The following is a 23,191-nucleotide window of genomic DNA, read 5'->3' on the forward strand; positions in this document are numbered from 1 at the left end:
AGAAAGGTATTTTCACGTAGTCACTGCAAGTGATGGAAAAATGTTTCTGTGCTTAACCAGCTGGCTTTTTAAACATATGTCTCATTACTTACCTGACTTCACCTGACTTAATAACTACTGGGTATTGTTGTACCTATATCTGCCAAATAAAAGAGCCTTCTGTTGTTAGAAGCCTTCCCATATGTAAACAGTTATGGCCCCAATCAAGCTACGTATCTCTTTCTAATAATTTCCTAAACCTGTTTCTGCAAGCCTGCATCTTGGATTTCCTAAAATTCTCATTTCTCTCTGAATCTTTTCCACCAACAGTATGCTTGGAATGATAGTTTTCCTAAAGTATCAGAATCCATTGACCTTAGATAAACTCAGTGTCTTCCACTTCCCATGTTTATTTCTGATGTCCTAAAACTCCCTCTGTCTGTATGTTGTTCTTTTTGTAATCATAAAGATTTTGTTTTCATATACCTTGCCAAAAGTTCCATTCTCATTTCGTGCTTTATTTAATTTGCCAGATACCTACACATCTTCACTTCAGAGATAATGATATTTTGCTGGAGATAACATGCAGCATGTACAACAATTCAATTTTGGATATAAGGTGGATTTTCTTGAAATTTGGTAGTGGCCACAGTGCTACAAAGGAGGTAGTTTCAATGCTAAGACAATTGTAATCCCTTTTTTCAAATGTATGAGTAGATACTTTTTGGATATTACTTATTGACAAAATTCACAGGTTTCCAAAGTCTACAGAATGTAGAGTCTCTTTGCGGATTGCTATAATGTGAAAGAGATGGATGCCTAAACAGTTAAGCTCAAGAAGTTAAAACTAGAGCTAGAAAGGCAGCTATAGCATTTTTGCTGTTCCTTACTAGTTCAGTATTGCTGCCTGTGGTACAATGCTTATTTAAATGAACCCATATGTACTATCAGCTCAATAGATAACTGCTTGTAGCCTCATGCCATTTAAGAAATTATGCAGGTCATATAGAGTTTAGTCTCCCTTTCAGACCTTAAATAGGGGACTTAAAACCTTAAAACTACTTGTTTCTTTTGCACTGGTCACTACTCTCACTGTTTTCCACAGGACTGGTCTGTTGTTGATACCAATGCAGACTGAATTTCTTTTAAAGTCACATTTCATGCACTGTTAGATTCACATTCTATGGATAATAGAAAGATGTCATATAATACATTCCATCTATCTACTCAAGTATTTCTTTTAAAAAGAGAAAAGGCCATCTGCCCTACTATATTTTATATGCTAGTATACTATATTTATTATGGTTCTGGTTTTCTGTACATAACTGAAAAGATAGCACATATTCTGAACAGTTAAGATTCTGGCCAGGTCTAACTTCTCCAATGGTTAAACAGCAGACATGGTTTGAAATGCACCTATACTAGTTTTCTTCTGAGGGTGAAAATAAAGATGAGGGCTCTCAGCTAGTTAATACACATCAGATGTAACTCTGTTAACCTTACCATAGTGCTGACATATTAAACAGAGCATGACTAGTACATAAATTCTTAGTAAACAGATAATGTCTTAGAAAAATTAAGAAACTGCCATCTCCTTTAAGAAAAAAAAATGTTAGCTGGTCCTAATTTTCTTTGAGGGTAAATTGCAGGCTGCAAATGAGAACTGCAGCTTTTTTTTTTTTTAGATTTATTACCTACCTCCTTTAAATATCATGTTATGGACTTGCATATTTTAGACAGTCAAAGGACACGAGCATATTTGTCAATAAACAAACCCCAATGATTTCCTTGTGATGGAAATGTACCAAGAACAGCCTTTAATGTTAATCCAACCTTCTTTTATCACAAGAAATATAAGCAAGTTTTTTAATTGTTTTATGAGTAAAAAACTAACCCTTCCATTATGTGCATATGTTAAATTGTTCATTTACTAATACCATGATCACCTCTTCAAAGACTGGATTTCCAGATGTTTAGTTGTACTTCCATCATGTAGCATATTTAGAATCCTGTATGATCTGTTATGAATTACAGTACAGGATGCACTGTCTTCACAAAAGTATTTTATGTAATTATGTGAGGAAGAGACCCAGGAGGAGCTGATGGAGCTGCTAGCATATGGGGTGGGAGATGATAATCTCTATTGACCATGTCTTCTTCCTTTGAATCCCAGATGGCACTTAGCAATGAGTTGAATCATAAACTAAGTAACAGCTGAGGGAACTTTTGTTTCTTTGATGGAAGACCATTCAGAACTACATTGGGCAGTTAATTCTTGGTAGCTTGGTGTTGTGGGTTTGTCCAAGCCAGCAATTAGGTACCCACCAGCTACTCACTCTCTTTCCATGGTCAGATGGGAGGGAGAATTGTAAGAGCAACAATGAGTAAAAACTTATGGCGTAAGACAAAGACAGTTTAATAAGTGAAGGGGAAAAATTAAGAAAAAAAGAAAAAAAAAAAAGCACAAACCCCACCATAAAAAGGTGCAATGGCAATCACCCACCACCTTCCACCAGCAGACAAATTCCCAGCCAGTCTCTGAACAACAGCTACCTTGGAAAGACTACCCACAGTTGGTGATGATGGTGAGGATGATGCTCTACGGTATGGAATGTCCTTTTGGTCAGTTGAGGACTGCTATCCCAGCTGTTTCCCCTCGCAATCTTCAGCCTACTTGCTGAGGGAGCGGAGGTGGTGTGAGAAACAGAGAATGCCTTGGTGCTGTGGAAGCACTGCTCGGCAATTGCCAAGACATTGTTGCGTTATCAACACTTTTGGTCACAAATCTAAATCTCAGCACCATACAGGCTGTTGTGAGGAAAACTACCTCCATCCCAGCCAGAGCCAGAACACCTGGGATGCCAGGAGTCAGACTGGTTTATAAATATATTAATGGAATTGAAGTATAACATTTTGATTCCATTCGTATGTCTGTCTTTTCTCTCCTGCATGGCTTGATTGTTTATATAAATCGTTGTTCTACAACCTTCACGTGGTTTAGCAGTAGTAAAACCTTTAGCTCTAAACTTGTGCCCCTTATGTAAGCAGCCTGCTCAAGGAGTTCTCTTTCATTTACTCCTTATGCAGATTGATCTCACATCTGTATCAGCAGCTCTTGAAAAGACGAGAGTCATAGCTCTTTGAAGCATGGCTTCTGACACCAAAGAGAGTAACATGTGGACACAACAGACATTAATAGTAGTTGTACCACTGCTTTGAGACGCTTATGGTAAAGATCCGTATTTTGAATACTAGGGCCACTGTAGAATTTAAAGTTCTTGAGATTACAGTGCTTCAATCTGTAAATTACTGTGTAGTCCTACATCTCAAGAGCTCCAGGAAAAGCACTCTTTAAATATTGATGTCCTGGAAGAAAGTAGATCCATATTTTTCTAAGAGGAAGGTTAAGTTCTCAAAGTATTGTTTATGTCAAATTTTGTTACCTGTGGTAACCAGCTGTGTTCCAAGAAAGTAATGTGTTTGTTATGATGGTGTTACCTATGGTTGTTAGAGCTTCTGCTAATGTGCTTTTGCCTCTGTGTTAGATTCTTTTCTCCTTCTTGTTATTAACATGTAAAGAGTATACCAAGCTACTTGTCAGGCAGATGCAATTTTGCATCACAGAACTGAGCTAGATAAAATGTACACTCAGATGTGCAAGGTAAACAAAGGTGGAAAGAACACAGTTCTGTTTTCTAGACCAGACTTACATTTCACAGAGTTGCTAGTCTAGACACACAGTAACAGCTAACTGCTGTTGAATTAAATATTACTCCATGCATAAAACCAAATTTATTTGTTAGAGAATTTAGATTTACTTCATGGTCCCCATTAATTGTTCGCATGTTATTTTGTGTAATGATATCTAACAATGAAAATCAGAACATAAGCATGTTGTTAAGGTTAAGAATTTAAACATAACAAAGATCAAGAATTACAGAGTTAATGTTGAATATTTACCTAGCCTCAACCGCAGTAATTTTCACATATAGCCACTGAAGTAGCATCTCATTACATAGTAGAATATTCTTTCTTATGTATTATAAGTAATACAGAACAACATTTTATCATATAAACTATTTAGTATAACATAAAGTTGGCAGAGTGAAACACCTAAAAGTCACACAATAAAAGGGTTATTTTTAGAGTAACTTTAATCTGTGCACCATACACATATATGGCTAAATTTTTAAAGGGGTCTCAATTTTCCCTCTGATTTTATATCCTCGATCTATTTCATGCATGTATGATAGGATTAAGATATCTGATTTTTTTACTGCAATCACTAATTGATATATCTTAATCCTTTCATACCTGTCCTTAAAATAAGAGGCCATCTTTAAAAATTTCACCTAAAGTGCTCAATTTTGCCTTCAGATACCTCCATGCAACTTCCATTGAAGTAATTGGAGCTGTGCCTGCATATCTGATGGTGGAACTGGACTCATTGCAATTAAGGTACACATTTACCGACATAATTAGTCATCTGGAATAATCACTGGGCCCAGTGTGATGTTCTGCATGTGCAGAATTTCCTATATTGGACCCTCTGCGTGTGGGAGATTGAAGATTACAATGATAACTTTATTTTATGCCTTAAATTTGCAACTGTAACAGAATTTCAATGTAATTTCCTGTGTTTAATTTTCTTATTTTTAAATAAGAAATGTGGAAGGAGGACATGATGACAATATATATTTCACTAGCCTTTGTATACTTTTTCAAGCCCAACCAGCTCACATTCCATCATTTCCACAAAGAAATTGCGGATGGTGCATGCACACACAATCGTGACGCACAGTCTAAAATATCCAGTCCTGAGTGTACTGCTTTTTTTTTTTTCCCTCCCCTCCTATCTTTCTGCCTGCAAAGCACAGACAAAAAATAGAGGTGTAAAGAATCCCACAGCATAAAGCTCACATATGAGAACTCTGGTAGCTCTTGATTCAGAATACTGATCTTCAAACAACATGACAGATTACTTATTTTTCATTAATTTAAAATTCTCTGTGTTTTGTGATTAAAAATTGATTCCATGCACCTTTTAAATTTTCTCTCTCCTGTCACTGGTCTTGGGAGGGGCTGTTTACAAAAATTTTGACTTTTAAAACTAATTGTTTTGGAGAGAGTCAATCATGGTTGACCTAGAAGGTTTTGCAGAGGTTTCCCCAAGTAAAATGCTAGTCTTTGATTTGCAACTACACAAAAGATTCCAACTAAAAAAAGTTGTTCTGGAATGTTATAACCTGTTAAAACACAATGAACATAGTGAGTGCTCATGATTCAGGATGGTTATTGAAGAATAACTGAGTCTAGTTCTAGAACTGTTAAAAAGTACCAGTTTTCAAGGTGTTGTTTTTATTGGTATTCCTTTGCATTTGTAGCATTACCACGTTTAAGAATGGCAGAATATATAGTTCCCTCTGAAAATTATCCACTACCACAAAGGATAACTTATTTTAAGGAGCCTTAGCCTGGAGTCTTTCACACGTTGCTTTCTGTTAGTGCAAGTTCATCTTGTGGCAAACGCAGCCAATATTAATTGTCAAAGCATGTTCAAATTGAAGAACATGCTCTTTACAGCACTACAGCTTCTTGAAGCTATAAGATTAGATTTCTTTTTTAAACACTTTTGTAGAGAAGTTGAAAACATAAGAACAAATGATTTCTTTGAAATAGAAGTGAACATTAGAGAGCAAAGTAGTGCTTTTAAAGAACTTATAAAAAAATTACTGTACTTTTTACTATGGCTTGTTGAATGGAGAACTTTAGCTATGGTGAGCAGTTATGTTTTAAGATAGTAGTAGGAATTAATTACTTTAAAAATAAATTTGAATACCTGTTTAATGCATTAGTTCTTGGAATGCTACTGTAATATTTTCTACATTTAATGTAATACATGGTTAGATGATCATGGATTTATGTCCCCTGCATCCAGAATACTTAACAGGTTTACAGTTCAGCCTATCAGCTAAATTATTTCACTCTTTTCATATCAGTTGCACCATCTTGATTATGTATAGGAAATTGGGATGTCTGCCCATTTGCAGGTAAAGACTCTCACAATGGAAGTGGTTGAATTCTTGACATTAGTGTTCCTTTGTTCTGTGTTTACACCCTGCTTGTTCTACATGTTTGTACCTTTCTTTGTTTCGTTGAGATGGAAATAAGCTGAAATTGTTGCTAAACCGTTTGTTTTTTTCAATCAGTTTTTGCCATTTTTAATTGATTTTCATTGTGTGTTTTTGCAGCAAGCTTAGTAGTGGAGGAGCGAACAAGACAGATGAAAATGAAAGTGCACCGTTATAATCAGACATCAGGGTCTGGTTCTAGCCAAGAACATGAGCGTGAGCAATATACCAAGGTAAAGTCAGTAGTACTGAAATAATATTTTGGCTTGAAAATTGAAGGCTTAAATTTGTTTATTTTAAATATTATATAACCCTCAGAACACTGTGTTATAAAGCCTGACAGAAATGTCTTTAGGTAATAGCTTTGTAACATCAATTTTACCCCCATCTGATGTGCGTTAGTTGTTGATGTCACCTAGAATGAATCTGGAAAAACCAAACACTTCAAAACTAATTCAGGGAAGAAAGGTCCTTCAAGAGCTGGTAAACAAAGCCATGTCACCTCTAGCTTAGGAAGTCCCTGGACTGCAGATCCCTGGAGGCTGGAAAAGTGGGCCATGGAAGTGTCATGGTATGTTGGCCCTACTCTTTTATTCTTCTCCAGGCCCTTGCTGTTGTCTGACATGTAGAGAACTAGCTAGAATTAGAGTCAATCCCATGCAGCTGTTCTCATATTTGTGTAATCTTCTTGCACCTTAATAATGTCATAGGTGAAGTATTTCCTTTATTGAAATACATACTGATTACTTTGATCTTATTTTCTAATAAAAGCCTTAAGGAATCTGCTGATAATTAAGTGTACATGAAATTACATTAATGAAGTTACATAGAGGGACCTTTTTTCTTCTTGTTAAGGCGAAAATTATATCCCACAACTTTGTAAGTGTAAAACTATATAGGCTTCTGAGAAAACTGCTGAAAACGTCTCACACGCCTGCACTGCCACTTATAAGTCAAGCCGTGAGGGGCTGGAGCTGAATTTTCTGCTAAAGACATTTTGCCTTGTGACGTCTAAAGGAGGGGGAACATTTGCAGAAGTCAGGAGGGGAAGCGTTTAGTTAATTTCTGTGTTTCCTTTTAGAACTGTGTTGGTGTAGGCAAATTAAAAGGCAGAGACAAAACCAGCAGTAATTCAGTTGGGGGAGAACCATTCCTGCAGCTCCCTGCTTCTGGTGCCGTTGAGTTACGTGCTTTCAATCAACGGCCACAGGACGGCAGCATGAATATAAAAGTCCACTAAAAGATTCAAAGACATACATAGCAACTGTGTGCATTAAAAATAAGGTCTCAGAATAACGGTAGCTGGAAGTAAATCATAGCTTTTATTAATTTAGACTTTCGTGCTTAAAGAGCCCCATTGTGAAGGATTTCTTCACCTCAGTGAGAACTAAATGCTTATATTTTTATTTCTACATTTTAAAAGACGTGGACTTTCCATTTGTGAATTGGTGCTATAGATAAACCACCAAACATTGTCAAACTCTCAAGAGCTGCAGACATCAGAACGCTTCTGGCTTGTGTTGCAGTAGCACAGGCACTGGACTTTCTGCCCCTGCCCCTCCAGGGTCATTTCCCTGTGTTTTGCAGGATCAGTGCTTGCTCCTGGAAGCACAGGCTAACATAACGACTAAGTGAGGTATTCAAAAAAAAAAGTCAGAAATTTACTTAGAAATGGGTAAATAGGCAATTGGATATCTGACTTATAACATCTAACGGATTTTAAAGATTTATTCAAGACCTCATTTTAGTTAAATTCAGAGACAGCTTTAATAAAGATGTTTCTTAAGTGAGGCCACCTCACCACAAACTATGACTTAAATAAAACAGTTCAGAAAAAGGGAAGAGAAATAAGAGAAACAGAGCTTTAGGTCCTTAACTGACAAACTGTGGGATGTCAATGACATTTAAAAAACGCAGCAACTGGGATGGAGATTTCCAGTGAGACCATGTCAGAAGCCAGAATTTACGTAATAATTAAAACAGCTTATTTGATATTGTTACCTTCACAAGAGGTCAACTCAGGACAAGAGGGTGAGATGCAGTGTGTCTCTGTGGTACTTCCCAACCAGTTACCATGTCAATAAATAGTTAAAATGGGTTTGATAAAGTTTTCAGGAGAGGAAGGTAATGTGTCATCTGAGGACTTTGTCCAAGGTGACCAAATGTAAACCTTTGTTCATAGTCAATGGCCAGTTTTCTGATTTAGATTAACTGTGCTTACAGAATGATTCAAATGTTCACATTTTTTCATTATGAAACATGTTTTTTAATCCTGACTGTTTAATATTTCTCGTAAGCTTTATTTTTCTCCTCAATATATTTTTCTTATTGGATTAATGTTAATCCAATATATGGTTAAATAGTTATTGGAAAATATCAGCCTGCAATGTTATGATTTTTTCTTATCCTCTAGTACCTAGAGTTTTCTAGTATCATCTTTAGTCTTTAAATACATGTAGAAATAAAATCAAAATTGAAATCACAGCATGATGAGTGCTAAATGAAAGAACTTTGTTGAAAAAATGTTTTATTCATACTTTTTTTTTAAAAAAAGTATGCCCGCAACTTTGAGGAAGCAGGTTCTCTGTCTGCTATTATAAGAAAAATACTCTTGGAGTACCCAGTGTCCTGATGGACATACATTCCTTTCCATGCAAAGACAGCAGTAAGGAGAATGAGTTAGTTTTCTTGGAATTTAAATCCAAAAGTCTTTAACTTTTCATGTGTTTTCTGCATGGTAATGGTGTACTCCTAGATTGGATGGTCAAATCTTTAGTAGATTTTTAAGTGCTGAGAACAAATACTGGAACGTTCTAACACTGTACTATATTCAGTGATGCAGAGGTTTGCTTCACGTCATAATGGCGATAGTCACCACTTTAAAAATGTTACTAAAGCAAACCTTTTGCTACTGACTTTCTTTAACCTCAGATATTGAAAGAGTCATGAAAATAAACCAGACAGATGAAGATTTAGACAGCTGTAATGAAAAAGTAGTAACTCCTATCAGGTTATGCAATAAAACTGATGACTGAGACTTCTGAGGACTTATGACTACCTAATTTCCGATGCTCAAATCTGTGAGATGTTTTTGAAACCTATGGGAACAAGAATTGAAATAATAAGAAGAAAATGTTCGGTGGTCTAACAGACATTTTGGAATAGTGAGAAAGAAATGTTAAATGGCTGCTAAAATATGGCAACTGCAAGCAGAGTTTGTCCCCCTTTAATAGAAATTCTTCCTTCTTTCCCAAGTAGCAGAGTTTTTCCACTGCTTCAGAAAGTAAGTGTTTATATTTATTAGAGAAAATAGACTGTGCTGCACTATGAGAAAAATACTCCTTCCTCCTTTTCAGAACAAACAGCTCACATGGATTTGATTCTGCCACTCTTTTAGCATTTGCAAATATGCTTGGTTTATTACATAGAAAATTGTCTCAACCTCTAAAGAATTTTCCTTCAGTATGGACTGGATCTCCTTTGCAATATTTATGTGTATGTAAAATTAATTCCTTATTTAAATATGTTTTCTTTCATATTAAAACAAGACTTTTTTTTCAGATATACCATAACATGGTCTTTGCAACATCCAGTGCATTTCTGGTGCATTTCTTCAATTTTTGTACTTTCTACCTTTCTCAATCTCCTAGGCTCAGTAAGCAAGCACTGGTTTTTCAAGCACGTACCATGCAAATTAGTATATGAACATTTTTAAACATCTGTGTTTTAAACATCCGTTAATGGACATTCCCCACGTGATACCTGATCTAGTTGAGAGGTGGTGTCCCTGGCGACAGGGAGGCTGGATTAAAATGATCTCTAAGGTCCCTTCCAGCCTAGGCCATTTTATGATTCTATGATTTTGAACAGATAACAGTCTACTCTACGTTTGTATAGGTCTTGATGGCTGTTTCCCTCTAATTGTTTTGAGACCTTCACAGAGCTCACACCCTTATTTTCACCAGTTCCAGTGGAAAGTCTCCATAATTTACATGAAACGGTCAAATTCTAAAAAGCTAGATGAATAAATACTCCTCTCCAACAACAAACCTCTGCATATTTGTCACAATGGTTTGAAGAAGAGCTTTAAGCGTCTGCCCTCTTGCTTGTATTTTGGTAAGGCTGTAGTGGCTAATGTGCACATAGTTCGGCTGTTGCAATGTTTGAGAGAATCAAAACACTTCGGTAGCATAATTCTGGATTTGCATAGATATAAATGAGGGTACATCTTAATTAGGCTTTTAATTCAAAATACAGTTAAGTTTTTCTATTCCAGATGCCACACACAGAACACAAACAACGTGCTGCCTCTTCTCCAGCTTTCCGGAGAATGTGCATCACATTTTTTGGGGAGGTCTGTTTATTCAAGAGAGTTACTGATTAGAGCATCGTAATGTATACTTCAAAGGACATCACTCTATGTTTAGATGCACTACTGACTCAGTTAAGACTGTATGTGCTTGGAAAGAATTTAGCATAAAAGTGTAATCATGGCATTTGTTCAGTGGCACTCTGGATTTAACTTGATAGTTAATGTCCAAAAGGAAGGGCTGGATATGAGACTTGGAATAACAGGAGACTAATTATGCTAAATTTTATGGGATGCTGGGCAAGAAACTTAGGGTTATGTATAGAAAATGCTCTGAATATCAGTATGATTAGTATCTTATTTTGATTCCCTTCTATCCACATTCAAGAAAAAAAACAAAAACATTTGCTATATGTAATATTGATATGACAGTCACTCCAGTGCTTGTAGGGTTTCACAACCCTATGAGTTGGGTCCATTAACTCAATCTGGGCTTCACTGCTCTTTTCCATGGTCTGACTTGATCATTTTTACTGCTTTGTGTTCAGAATTTGAGTGGTGTTTGCAGTAGTTGGGTTGGATACAATTACGGGAAGAGTTACTTAGAATCACCGGAGCTTAGTGAGCTCTGGACCATCACAGGAGAAGCTCCTAAGACCCAGACTCTGGTGAGTGTCAGATAAGGCCTGGACACCCCAAGGTGCCAACTGCTGGGCTGTGAACCCCAGCAGCATTTGATGGAGCCCTCTGTGAACAGTCATAAAACATGTGCTTTGTGCATGACTCTGGATTTCTCTTTCCTCATTTTGATATCCTCTTTGTAATCCCCATTTAATTTTCTCATTTTAAGCACTTAATGAGGCACGTATTTTCAGAGGTTGGTCGCCTGAAGCTTGTTTTGTAGTCAAAGGAGGGGACACTCCTTCCATTTTCAAAGCTCTGAACTACTGTTCCATAGTTTTGGGAGCCAAGTCTAGAAATACAGATACTTGATAATAAAATTATAATGGACTAGTAAATGACTTCTAAAATGTGCCTTATAATCAGTAAAATTGCTAACATTGTTAATCACTGAGGAACTGTAAAAGTATACGTGAAGTACACTTTTATGGTTTACATCTGTGCTTCTTCCATTGATGTTAACACATCTGCAGTTCATCACACCCCTTTTTTCTCCATTTGCTGGCTTAGACACAGCAGCAACTCCACAGGTGGTAAAGTGAGTGGAAGAACTGCATTTCAGCTGTTTATATTTCAGATAGTTATACTGGAAAAACTTTTATCTTTGTAATGCAGCAGCAGAGAGTGCAGATAGTTTGCAGTTTTAAAGCTAGCTGCTATTTGTTTAAAAAACCCAGACCTACTATTTAATAATTGCTATCAAAGTTGCTGCAAAGTTCAGCAACTCTCCTAATGTGATAAACAGTGCACTCGGAATAGCAATGTTACATAAGCTTTAACTCTGTAAGATGCTGAGGTGAAAGAGAAGTGATTGCATTGAAAATTCACTTTGCTTTGAAGCTGCAAAAATATATAATATTTAAATACAATGTGATACGGAAATTTATTACAAATACATGGAGAGTTATTAAGAGTAGCAGTCTTCTAGGTGAGCAGGACTGTATCTTATTACTTTTGAGCCTGGTTGTAAACCTGCAGGCATTACTTTAATGCAGATACTGAATAGGTGGATCTTAGCCCATAACATTTTTCTTCTGATTGATAAATTCAAGTGTATTGCAGAATATTTTTCTTTTCATGTTCACTGTTTTTCAAAAGAATACTATTTACTTTTGTCTGTACTTGAGGGGGAAAAAAAAGTTAACTTAAAAATTGATTTAATTTTATTTAACTGTTAGGCAAGATGAGTGATTATCAGATTGTATGGAAAAGGGATAGTTAAGGAATAAGTAGGAAAAATTGTGTGCCTTCTGTAGAGAACAGTGAATTCAGTAAACGCAGCAGCTATAGGAAGGAGGAGCTACATCTGGAAGAAGGAGTAATGCTGTAGCACTCGGCATTAACTTTCAACATCACCCCTTTTCGTGGTAATCTCTATTTCTGTGAAGGGGAGGATTTTCAGTTTCTTGGGGATCACAGCCTTAGCATACACTACAAAAGATTAGTAAAAGCTCAACCATGACATGAAAATCTCATTTAGGAAGGGATATTCCATGTTTTATGCAGTAGCTCTGATTGGAATACTAAGGCTACTAGAAGACATGGATTCAGTTTTCTTCTTTTCTTCCACCTCACTGTAAAATTCTCTCTTCACCAACATTTGAAAGAGTGCCTGTTAAACCAGTCTGGTATTTACAAAGCAATTTCATTTTGTACAGGCTGCTGGACTGCAGGGAGCAAGGCAGAGCCCCCACTTAACAGGGGATGATAGCTGGCCTGAAGATCCTGTGGCAATAAATGGTTTTGTATTGGTACTGAGCAATCATTCAAGGAGGCCGAGTCCCTAAACAGTCACTGGTACACAAGCTGGGACTTCTGACTTCCAGTATCCCAGACGTCTCTCCCAGAAAGCTCGATGCTTTTTTTCTCTCTCCTCCCCATCTTTTCGAGTTCACGTAGCCTACCCGGGAAAGATGGAGTGAATTCAATAAGAGTGAAACTGAGGGTTTCCCACTGCCCCGCAGCACATATGTAGTCCACTGTGTTAAACGTTGTTATTTTGCAGCTGAAAAATAAATTGAGTGCAAAATCAACAGCCAAATTCAGGTGCGGCTTGGGACAAAGGCCAGCAGCCCGTACCTCCCTCAACACGTAGGAAGAAGAAAGGCTTCCAGCAGGACAAAGGAAGCCACCGCATCTGGCCTTGAAGGTTGCCTTGATGGGAGAGCTCAGATTGTGTCAGCCTTCTCCACCAGCATGTCGTGTTTGCTCAGGGACCACACAAATCTTCATCTACCACTCCAGATTCACTGTATGGACTCTAAAATGAAGGGCCGTGAACAGAATGTGGACTTTTTGGTGAGGAGAAAAAGTAACTAAGCATCATAATGACAGAGCAGGGAAGTCAGATGGTCTTCGGCAAACACAAATAAATTATGAAGTTATTTCTGAGGCACTCTGTTACTATGCATAAAAAAAGAGCAAATGTATGTGAGAGTGTTGCATAGTTATATTTTAAAGAAAGTATTTTAGAAACCTCACTTGTGGAGGGATAACTTCTAGATAAGGTTTAAATATATAGGAATGGTGAAATCCCTACTTCACTGAAAGGAACAGAAATTTTTTGTTTAATAGCATCATGATTTCTTTTGCAGATTGCAGTTCAGTAGAAAGCCAGAACATTCCATGTGTTCAGATGCTTTTCATATTTTTAGATGTCTCATTTCAAGAAAGCTTAAAGGATTCATAAGGAATTCTATGGGAATTCTGCATAAAATTTCAAGGCTATCTCAGGTGTGGAGCAGGTTAACTTAAACTGGAAAGCAGCCTCTGAACATTTATGTTTAGACTAAATAAAAAGTTTTCATAGCTTTTATTTTTGCTTTTGTTTTTTTAGACTTTAGAAGAAAAATGTCATCTGAAAAAATTTAAATGTTCCATTACTGTGAAATGGAGCTTATAAGAATTAGTGTGCTTTGTGTTTCCATTTCAGAAACATTTATTTTGTGATCTGAAAGAAGGCAAGCAGCAAAATTATTTAACACACTCTACAAGCCATTTGCAAAAGATGATCTGAATAAATATATCAGCATAGTCTCGTTTTAACCCCATTGGTCATTTATATTCAGATAAGCCACACCAAGTCACTTGGAAAGAGACTCTACAAATAAATCCTTGCTGTAGCTGAAAATATTTTTAAATATTAGAATTCTTGAGTCTTCTGTATTTTTTGTAAACTTCTTCAGTTTATTAAATCAGTGTTCTGCTGCATGTTTCTATGTCAATGCCTGTTAGACGTGTTATTTGAGCTCAAAGTCATCATGCTCCAAGCTATTCTGAAATCATCTGCAGAGTTTCAGTTAGTGTTTGAAGCTGAAAACTTACCTTTAGTCAACCCGAACTTTCCATCCCACAGATGTTTTTATTCAGTTAGCCAGGGCAAGCCTCACACCGGATGATGCTCAATGCACACTCCTCAGGACAAACTATAAGGTTTTTATTCATAAATTGTATTACGTTTTTAATCTTGATGTAGGCTGTCCAGGAGCTGTGAGTAACCCTGAAACACATACTGGGACACTAGCTTTGTATAATCTTCATTTCTCCTACAGATTTCTATATTTACAGTCAGTGCTCAATATCCGCTTTATTTCCTCCCCTTTTCTACTCCCAGTAACTTCCTTATCTTAGGTGTTTTACCAAGGGGTTTCCAAGTGTGCTGTGCAGACCTCAAACACAGTTGCTAAAAGGCACTGGAGCAAGAGAAGATAAACCTGACTGGAGGACAGGAGGCCCTAATACATTCATGTGCACAAACCCAAGCATGTGTGTGCCAGGCTTTTAAAGTCAAGTCATGACATTTGCCAACTCACTCAGCCTACTGACCCAGTGGCTGGATGAGCTGGGGATATTCACAGACTGTCGCAGCTTTTTGTATGATTCGTAAATAAACTGTTATGACTTGCAGTTTAACAGAGCGCACATCCAGAAAATGAACTCCCTAGTGTCATGTCAAAAACTGCCTAGTCCTCCCACGTGTTAATAGTTTTCCCATTATGTGCCCTGGGAAATACAGCACTCTTTTAGTCGCTTCCCAGCCAAGGCTGATTCGATCTCTAATGATACTGGGTGTTAGCTTCATGAACCTGACAATGATTTGATCAGCATGCCTGTGTGATTGAAGATGTAGGTAAGTGTGACATTGCTAGGATTGCAGCTTCCTTTTATATATGTCTGAATGATGTGAGTTATAAGGGCATTATGCAATAGATGATGTGGTGTCACAGTTGGCTTTAACTAATCAAAGCTTCTCCTGTTAGCAAAAGGGAAATAACTTCTACACCGTCCACATCTTTCTCCTGCTGGGTCATCTTCTAGTTCTCACGTGTGTGCACATGTGAAAGCATCAGGGAAACTGATCAGGGAACTGATCTGCCTGAAGACAAAATCTGGTTTTGCTGAGTTAGCTTTCTGCTTGGCTAGTTTTCTAATATCATGATACAAGCAGATATTTTCAGCAAAAAGTGTAACTTTTTCCCTTTTCTCACAGAACTTAAGTTTTGAAACCAGTCCCCAATGTCAGCTTCCTGTAGCATTATGTATCATTCAGACACATATGCAGTTGTCCTGTTCAAACTAACTCTCTACATGTATTTCATAGTATATTTTTTAATATTTGAAAAATGGAGAAAAGGTTCTGCAGCCAAATAGGTGGTATCCATGTGAGAAGATGACTGTCCACTGCATAAATATTTCATTATTATAGTTCTAGTGTACTAAAAAAAACCCAGCAGACTGTTTCAATTCCAATACTGTAATTTATTTCAAGTGTCTTACTTAGCCCATAAATACCAGGCTTGATTTCTTCACTAGACTTAAACATGTTATTTAATATAGTTGTTTCTCTGAAAGCAGTTAGAGAGAATTGTCATACTTAGGTCATTTGTTGTCTCAATATACGCATTCTGTTTTGATGAGACTCCTCACCCTTTCTTTTCTTGATCTCTAGTATAATATACAAACAGATCAGTACAGAAGTTGTGATAACGTCTCTGCCAAATCATCAGATAGTGATGTCAGTGATGTGTCAGCCATTTCCCGAACCAGCAGTGCCTCACGCCTCAGCAGCACAAGTTTTATGTCAGAGCAATCTGAACGCCCTCGGGGCAGACTCAGGTGAGTTCTCAGCACAGCTTCCATCGTATCACACCCCTTCTTTCATTCAGTGCCAAAATTCAGCCAGAAAATATTAAAATTAGATGACCACAATGTAGAACTCGTGAAAAATGTTATGCACATTCAAACTGTCCTCGCTTGCTTAAGATGACAGTATTTTTGCAGTTTGGATTCTAAAAACAGAAAGCAAACTTCCCATGCGGAGATGAGAGATTAATGTATTTGTGGCAAGTGGAACTTGAACACACACTATCATCTATATGGTATTACAGCAGAAATATTGCTAGTTTTGTTTATCTAAAGAATTTTCTTTCATAAAAGCTGTCTATTTATTTACTTCCCTACCTACTTGCTTTTATTTTGCTGGTTTCATGCGCCTCATAGATTATTAAATTTGAAACAAGGATTTGTATAGTGACTTTCATATTTCCAGTTCAGAAATAGTTTAATTAATTTGCATTGTCAATAACAAAATATCTCTTGCATCCCTGATAATAATCTATTCTTAGTTTAGTGCTTTTTGGATACAGAGATTGATTCCTGTCTTCATTTAACTTGATGGCAAAGCTGCTACCAACTATAATGGCTGTAGGATTGGCTTGGTAGTCTATGATTACATCTACCAGTGTCTGAATGCTCAAAAATTTGACTTTAAGAGTTATAAACCACAAGTAGGGTTAGGAACTATTAAAAAAATATATCCTTATGGAGGAAATCAACCTGATAAAATTCTGGAAGGCATCATTTTGTACTTCAGAACACATCTAGACAGACTCACTGTCCAAGAAGTTCAGCTCTAGGATTTTTGGTCTGTTCATGCAATGGGAAGGGATGTTAGGGAAACTCAGGAACTGGCCTCTATGTATGAATGAATACCACCTCATTTTTTTGTGAAGGAAACCTCACCAGGGTATTCAAAGTCATGTTTCAGACTGGTGAAATTAAAACTAAACAGCTGCTGTAATCCACAATCCAGCAGAACACTGCAGTGGAACTGTAAATGTATTTAAAGTATTAAAGTGTGTAAAGTTATTTCAATTCATGTGTTTAAAAGCTGCATTTTATTGTGTCTTAGCTTTTCAGTATTTGTTTCTTACAGAGGACTTTAATCATAGCAAAATAGCTGTATTTTCTAGACATTAAATTTTCTCAAGTAGGCCCTGCCACAGTACCTTTGACAGGTTGAACAAAATAGGATGTTTTTTGCATAAATAGCTCTGTGTTGAACAGTTTTTATCAGAAATGTTACTTCAGTTAAGAATGTCTGATGACAAATATCAGAACCAGGAGAACCTGTAACCTCCTGTGAGCCTGGAAAGCGGGAAACCTAGAGTCAAATCCTTGCTCTTTTGCAACCTTTTCCATTCTAAAGAGTAGCAGAGCACCTTGGCTACAGAACTAGCTGACTCAGTGTGCAAAACCAAGTGTCTGCAATGGGAGCTCTGGTTCAGCTTCACTCTAGATCCTTAAAGTGAGATGTAGGCAGAATTCAGATTACTTTCCTTTCTCATGCGGTCTGCAGAATCCATACCTCAGAGACTAGACACTTTATACTTGCTTGGTTTAATTTTCTCTCGATTCAGGTAGTACGTCCATAGTGAACCAAATATATAGTAATAATATACAGTGCGGCTTATTCAGTAGAAGCATGAAGAAGAAATTACCAGATTCATAAACTACTCACTTCTCTGACAGACATGTTAAAATAAGAGAGACATGCCTAGTTTACTATCTTTGCAATTAGCCTGTTTCAACTACTAAGTGCAACAGAATGAACGTTGAAATTATTTGGATGTTGTGTTAGAAAAGACATCCACTGTTCAAAATTTTCATTTTAATTGTCCACACTTATTTCTGGATGATTGTCTATCATTGCTATAAAAAGGTCAAAGTCTAGAGACCCGCACATATATTGTAGCAAGGGAGTTAAATAGTGAGAGGTTATTATGAAAGGAAGTTGGGTGTTGAAGAAAAGAAAAGGAGAAGGTATTTTGCTGATGATTTGAACCAAAGTCAGCTTCCTACCTACCTACCTACCTAGTCAGCTTCTTTACCCTCCTGTGTCTGTATTGGTAGCCTCTGTCACATAGTCTTTAGTCAGTTCTTTCTGCAGCTTATTTATTATATAGAAATGAAGAGTTAATTTGGGGAAAGGGTTTACTGTATTATGAAAAAATTTTGTCAGAGTGAGATTCATACTGTTTAACTTTACCCTTAGAAACTACTTATCTACAGTGGAATTCACCTAAAATAGGTTTTTGTTAAATTATTTGTCAAATTATTTGTCTAACTTCCATGAGTCATCATGACAAAGAAGAAAACACCTATTATTTTGGATAGTTCACCTAATTTTCAGATAGATGCTGGAGCTCGAGTTTTATTTTTTTCTCTCCAAGGAATGTGACGTCAGCATATATCAAGTGAGATGGGATGGGATGGGATGATTAAGCAGGAGGGGTCAGGGAAGGAGCATTTTTTGACTTGCTGTCTTTTTTCTTACTGAAAACACATATTCATTTGGAAGTGTGTCAGCCCAGTGGATGTGACAAGTGTGTGAGTGCAATGCTAAGTTTAAAGATAAAAGTTCATTGAACTGCCTTTTTATGTATCTACTTTTGTTCTTTAGATACCTTCTATACCTAGTAAGCATATAGAAACTCAAAGGAGGTGGCGCAGTTTTAGCCATCTCACTAAACTGAGTCATTCCACTAGTATTGTTAGGTACTTTTTGTATCCAGAAGAAAAATACCTAAGTTCCAAGTACACCAGCAAGATTCCTGGTCTGCATCAACTTTGGAAGGGGTGTCCCCATCTCTTCCTCCACCAAATAGAGAAAAATCAATCCTCGGGCTATTCACCAGATCACTGAGTTAAATTAAATGGAGAAATGTGACTAGAAAGCACTCCAGGGTTCAGATTAGTAACCTGAAGTGAAACTATGCTCCTCTAACCTTTCTACATGAGCTGAAAACTACTGGTTAGCTATTCACATTAAGAGTTATGGTCTCAAATTTCTGAATATGAAGTGTGCCAGCTTAAGACAGCAGTAGTAGTTCATGTCACTAGTCACTATAACCCCATCATCCCTCATATTAATGCATCTGTGAAAAGAGATATACATTAGAATCCTAGACATACGAAAATACAAGATACTGTCCTCTTTAGGGCAGTCATTGAGAAAGCTAACTTTTGTTGTAATTTTGTGCAAAATATCATTCATTTTAAATATCAGAAGGACCGAGGTTTCAGGCCATGGTGAATGTTGTTTATATCCATCGACTTCACCGCCAGTCCTGCTGGCACAAACAGCCTCCTGATCTTTCCTCTCAAATCCTAGTAGAGGAAAAGTCGTTAAAAAATTTAGCTAATGCCTTTTCCCCATCAATCCAGGCAGGATCAATCTCTCTGTTTTCCCCCTCAGTTTTGAAGATTTGAGATTCTGTTATTTCAGACAATATTTTTTATTATTGTATATTTATAAATAGTTATTTCTTTATTCAAGCTGGAAAGATTTTAAAACCCAGAGTTACATCTCTTTTCCTTGTGGCTCTAAAGTCTATGGGTATTAGCTATAAACATAGAACAATTTGGGGCGGGTTCAGTAATTTCTAAGGCTAACAAGTAGCTCCTTCACTTACACTACTCAAACTGCACCATGCTTTTAACAACGTACAACATTTATAGAATGAAGCACTGTGTGAACCACCTGCTGCAGAACAATGCAGCTAGATAACACTCTAGCTGTTCTATGGGTCAAAATTCCCAAATTTAAAGTCTTGTAGTATTAGGAAATTTGAGCACATAGAAGAAAGAATGCAAGCAAATCTTCCATTTCCTTCACTCAATGACAAGACTGTGTCTAAACCTTTTAATTCAGAACACTAATTTCATTCCTACAGTGTATTTGCGACTGGATTACCTGTCAGAAACCTGCGACATAGCATGCATGGAAAATACCATTAATTAATATTCAGTCTGGAGATTTTGTTGATTAACACTTACTTGTTTCAAGATGGAATTATGATTGGTGCAAGTTTTAAATATGTATGTGAAATAGCTTTTTCTGATTTGTTTAGCATTTTCAAATGAATGGCTACATGCAGGTAAACTAGGCTGCATATGAAATCGTTCCAAATATCTTTCTTGTTACCAGCCTGAGAGGTCTCATTGACTGCCATGTTCTCCAGTGGAAGAGCAGGCAAATATGAGGAATTTTTGTTCTGGGAACAAAATATTCTGGGACTTCTGACTTGAATCAGATTTGTGAATTCAGCTTGCCATAGTATTTGGTGTATATTTCATGACTGAAGTCAGATTGCTAGTCCTTTATGGAGGTTTGCTTTCATCAGTCGTGGTCTTTATGCATTCGTAATACAGTGAAGCAATACTCTCTGCCTGTGTATGCTACAGATGCTATTGTATATGACTTATGAACGTTTCTCACATCCTAAATGAAGCAGAAAGGAATTTTTCTCAGTTTAATGCAAATGATTGATAAGTATGAATTCATGTTAAATGGATGATGATTAATCTGCACTGTATGGGCTTGATTAGACAAAGAAGGACATTTGCTCACTTCATTAAAAATCATGCCAAATAATTTCATTGCATCATTTTTCATTAGGGACCTGCTTATGCAAAGATACCGGGGCTTCTTGGTGATGTCAGGTAGCGAACTGTCATGCGTGTTAAAGGTGAGCTGGAAGCTTCTGGTTTTGGAGGATTTAGCAAATTGGCCACCATAAGATTTTTCACTTAAATCTGATTGAACAATATCTGCTAAATATACGAAAGACTAGATAAATATTTTTAAGGTGAATTTCCCTCAGTGTACCTAGATTTCAAACAAATTGCCCCTGCATTAGGAATCTCACTGTTATTCCTCATTTTAAACTTGAAATCCACATATTTATTAAGAATTATATTTAATATCTTAATAAATATGTGATACAATTATGTATGTGCCATATTTTAATCTAGTTTTACATGCTTTTCTTAATCAAATGTTAATTAAAATATTTTAAATGAGTTTATCAAAGAAAAAGGATCATATAATGAGTTGTAACAGTGGACTTAAACTAGTCCTAATTTATTTCATATATTATGCCATGCCACTGAATGGCTTGTATCAAAAACTCATATATGCTTCAGGTATGTTCTCAATACGTTACTGAAGGAAAGTAACTTTAATTTTTGGTTTGTACTGTCAGACTCTATCTGACAAACATTTTCATCCCCGATTTCCAGAACAGCATATACAATTTGCACGTAGCTGTTATTCTTTCAGAACACCAGTACACTTCAGCTTTGAAATGATGGAGGAGGGAAATGATGGCACATGATCAAGTGAGGAAGTTGTTGGTGAGCTGATGAGCAAAGGGTGCTGGGTGATGGAGACAGGCAAGACCTCAATCAACAGTAAAGGGCAGGAAGGAGCCGTTCCCAAGTGTATGCACACGAATAAGGATGTGCTTAAGAGGGGAGAGCGTTAACTGGAGTGATGGGACAGAGTGCCCATTCAGCAGGTTTGCAGACAGCATAAAACTGATAGGAATGGTTGAGAGACTAGGTCGATAAGACGCTATTCAGAGGGTCCTTGATAGGATGGAGAAGTAAGCCAATAGGAACCTGATGAAGTTCAACAAAGGAAATGCAAAATTCTCATCTGGGGATGAATAACACCATGTGCCATCTGGAAAGCACTTTTGCAAGAAATGCCCTAAGATCCTTGTGGACACTAAGTTGAACCCAAGACAGCAATGTCTCCTTGCATTAAGGAAGGCCAACACCCCAACACCACTGTGGGCTGCATTAGGAAGAGTGTTGCTAACAGGCTGAGGAATGTGATCTTTCCCCTCTGCTTGGCTCTAGTGAGATACATCTGGAGTGCTGAGTCCAGTTCTGGGGTCCCCAGTACAAGAGACATGAAGTTACTGGAGCAAGTCCAGCAAAGGGTCATTGAAAGTGGTTGAAGGGATTGAAGCATCTGTCATACAAGGAGAGGCTGAGAGAGCTGAGACTGTTCAGACTGGAGGAGAGAAGTCTCAGGGGGGATCTTATCAATGTGCGTAAGTGCATGATGAGAAGGTAAAGAAATCAAAGCCAGACTCTTCTCAGTGAAAGAGTGAAAGGCAATGGGCACAGATAGAAATAAGGGAAATCCCACTTAAACATAAGGAAAACCTTTTTTGTCTGCAAAATATATTGAACATTGGGACAGGTGGCTCAGAGGTGTTGTATAGTCTCCTTACCTGAGGATATCCAAACCCCAGCTGCATATGGCCCTGAGAAACCTGCTCTCATTGACCCTGCAGTGAGCAGGAGGGTTGGACTAAACATTCTCCAAAGGTGTTCTCCAGCTTCGACTGTTCTGTGATTTTGTCAGTATTGGGTGGGTGAGTATGATATATCTTGAAATTATTTCTAGTTCAGGCTAGATTGGGGTTGAAGCTAAAAGAAAGTAAAATATTTACTTTTAGAATACAAAGTAAGTGACAGCTGTATGTAACAACACAGGTGACATAAATGAAAAACTGTTTCATTGGTATTTAACTCCCACATTCTTTCTCCCATTTTCACATCACCTGCTGTAGATACTGACACTTTACCTTACTCATATGCATACTTCACAGCTAAAGTTGGATTCATCAAAGGCAATCCTCTCTAATCATAGCACACTCAATTTTATCGTCCATCCATTTATCAGGTTTCTCGCAGGTTCAGATCTTATTCCACACCTGCATGTGCAACACTATTAGTTCTTAACCAATTTAAGAGGCTGCACCTCAACCCTGTGATTTTTATTTTACTTCTCCAAGTGTGCATACACGCGCTTCAATATGCATGTACTTCAGAAATGCAAATGCCCTTTGGCAGATTAGGTTGTCTCCTGCCTTCCACTCTGCTGCTATCAAATCGGAATCACACTTAGAGTAGGAATATTGGTTTTCCTCCCCATTGAGGCAACCTGAAAATG

General features: G+C 37.2%; 1 protein-coding gene across 1 annotated transcript in view; it reads left to right on the forward strand.

The window, feature by feature from the left end:
- The window catches only part of LOC104273313 (regulating synaptic membrane exocytosis protein 1-like), a gene marked incomplete at both ends in the record, with an annotated part of 85,536 nt that overhangs the window by 47,093 nt on the left and 15,252 nt on the right, over positions 1–23,191 (forward strand). The window contains 2 exons of the mRNA XM_009868617.1: positions 6,231–6,343; positions 16,049–16,215. Of these exons, the coding sequence (XP_009866919.1) occupies positions 6,231–6,343; positions 16,049–16,215 (280 nt within the window). The remainder of the gene's footprint in view (positions 1–6,230; positions 6,344–16,048; positions 16,216–23,191) is intronic.

Source organism: Apaloderma vittatum, unplaced genomic scaffold, assembly GCF_000703405.1.
Source record: "Apaloderma vittatum isolate BGI_N311 unplaced genomic scaffold, ASM70340v1 scaffold554, whole genome shotgun sequence".
Lineage (NCBI taxonomy): Eukaryota > Metazoa > Chordata > Aves > Trogoniformes > Trogonidae > Apaloderma > Apaloderma vittatum.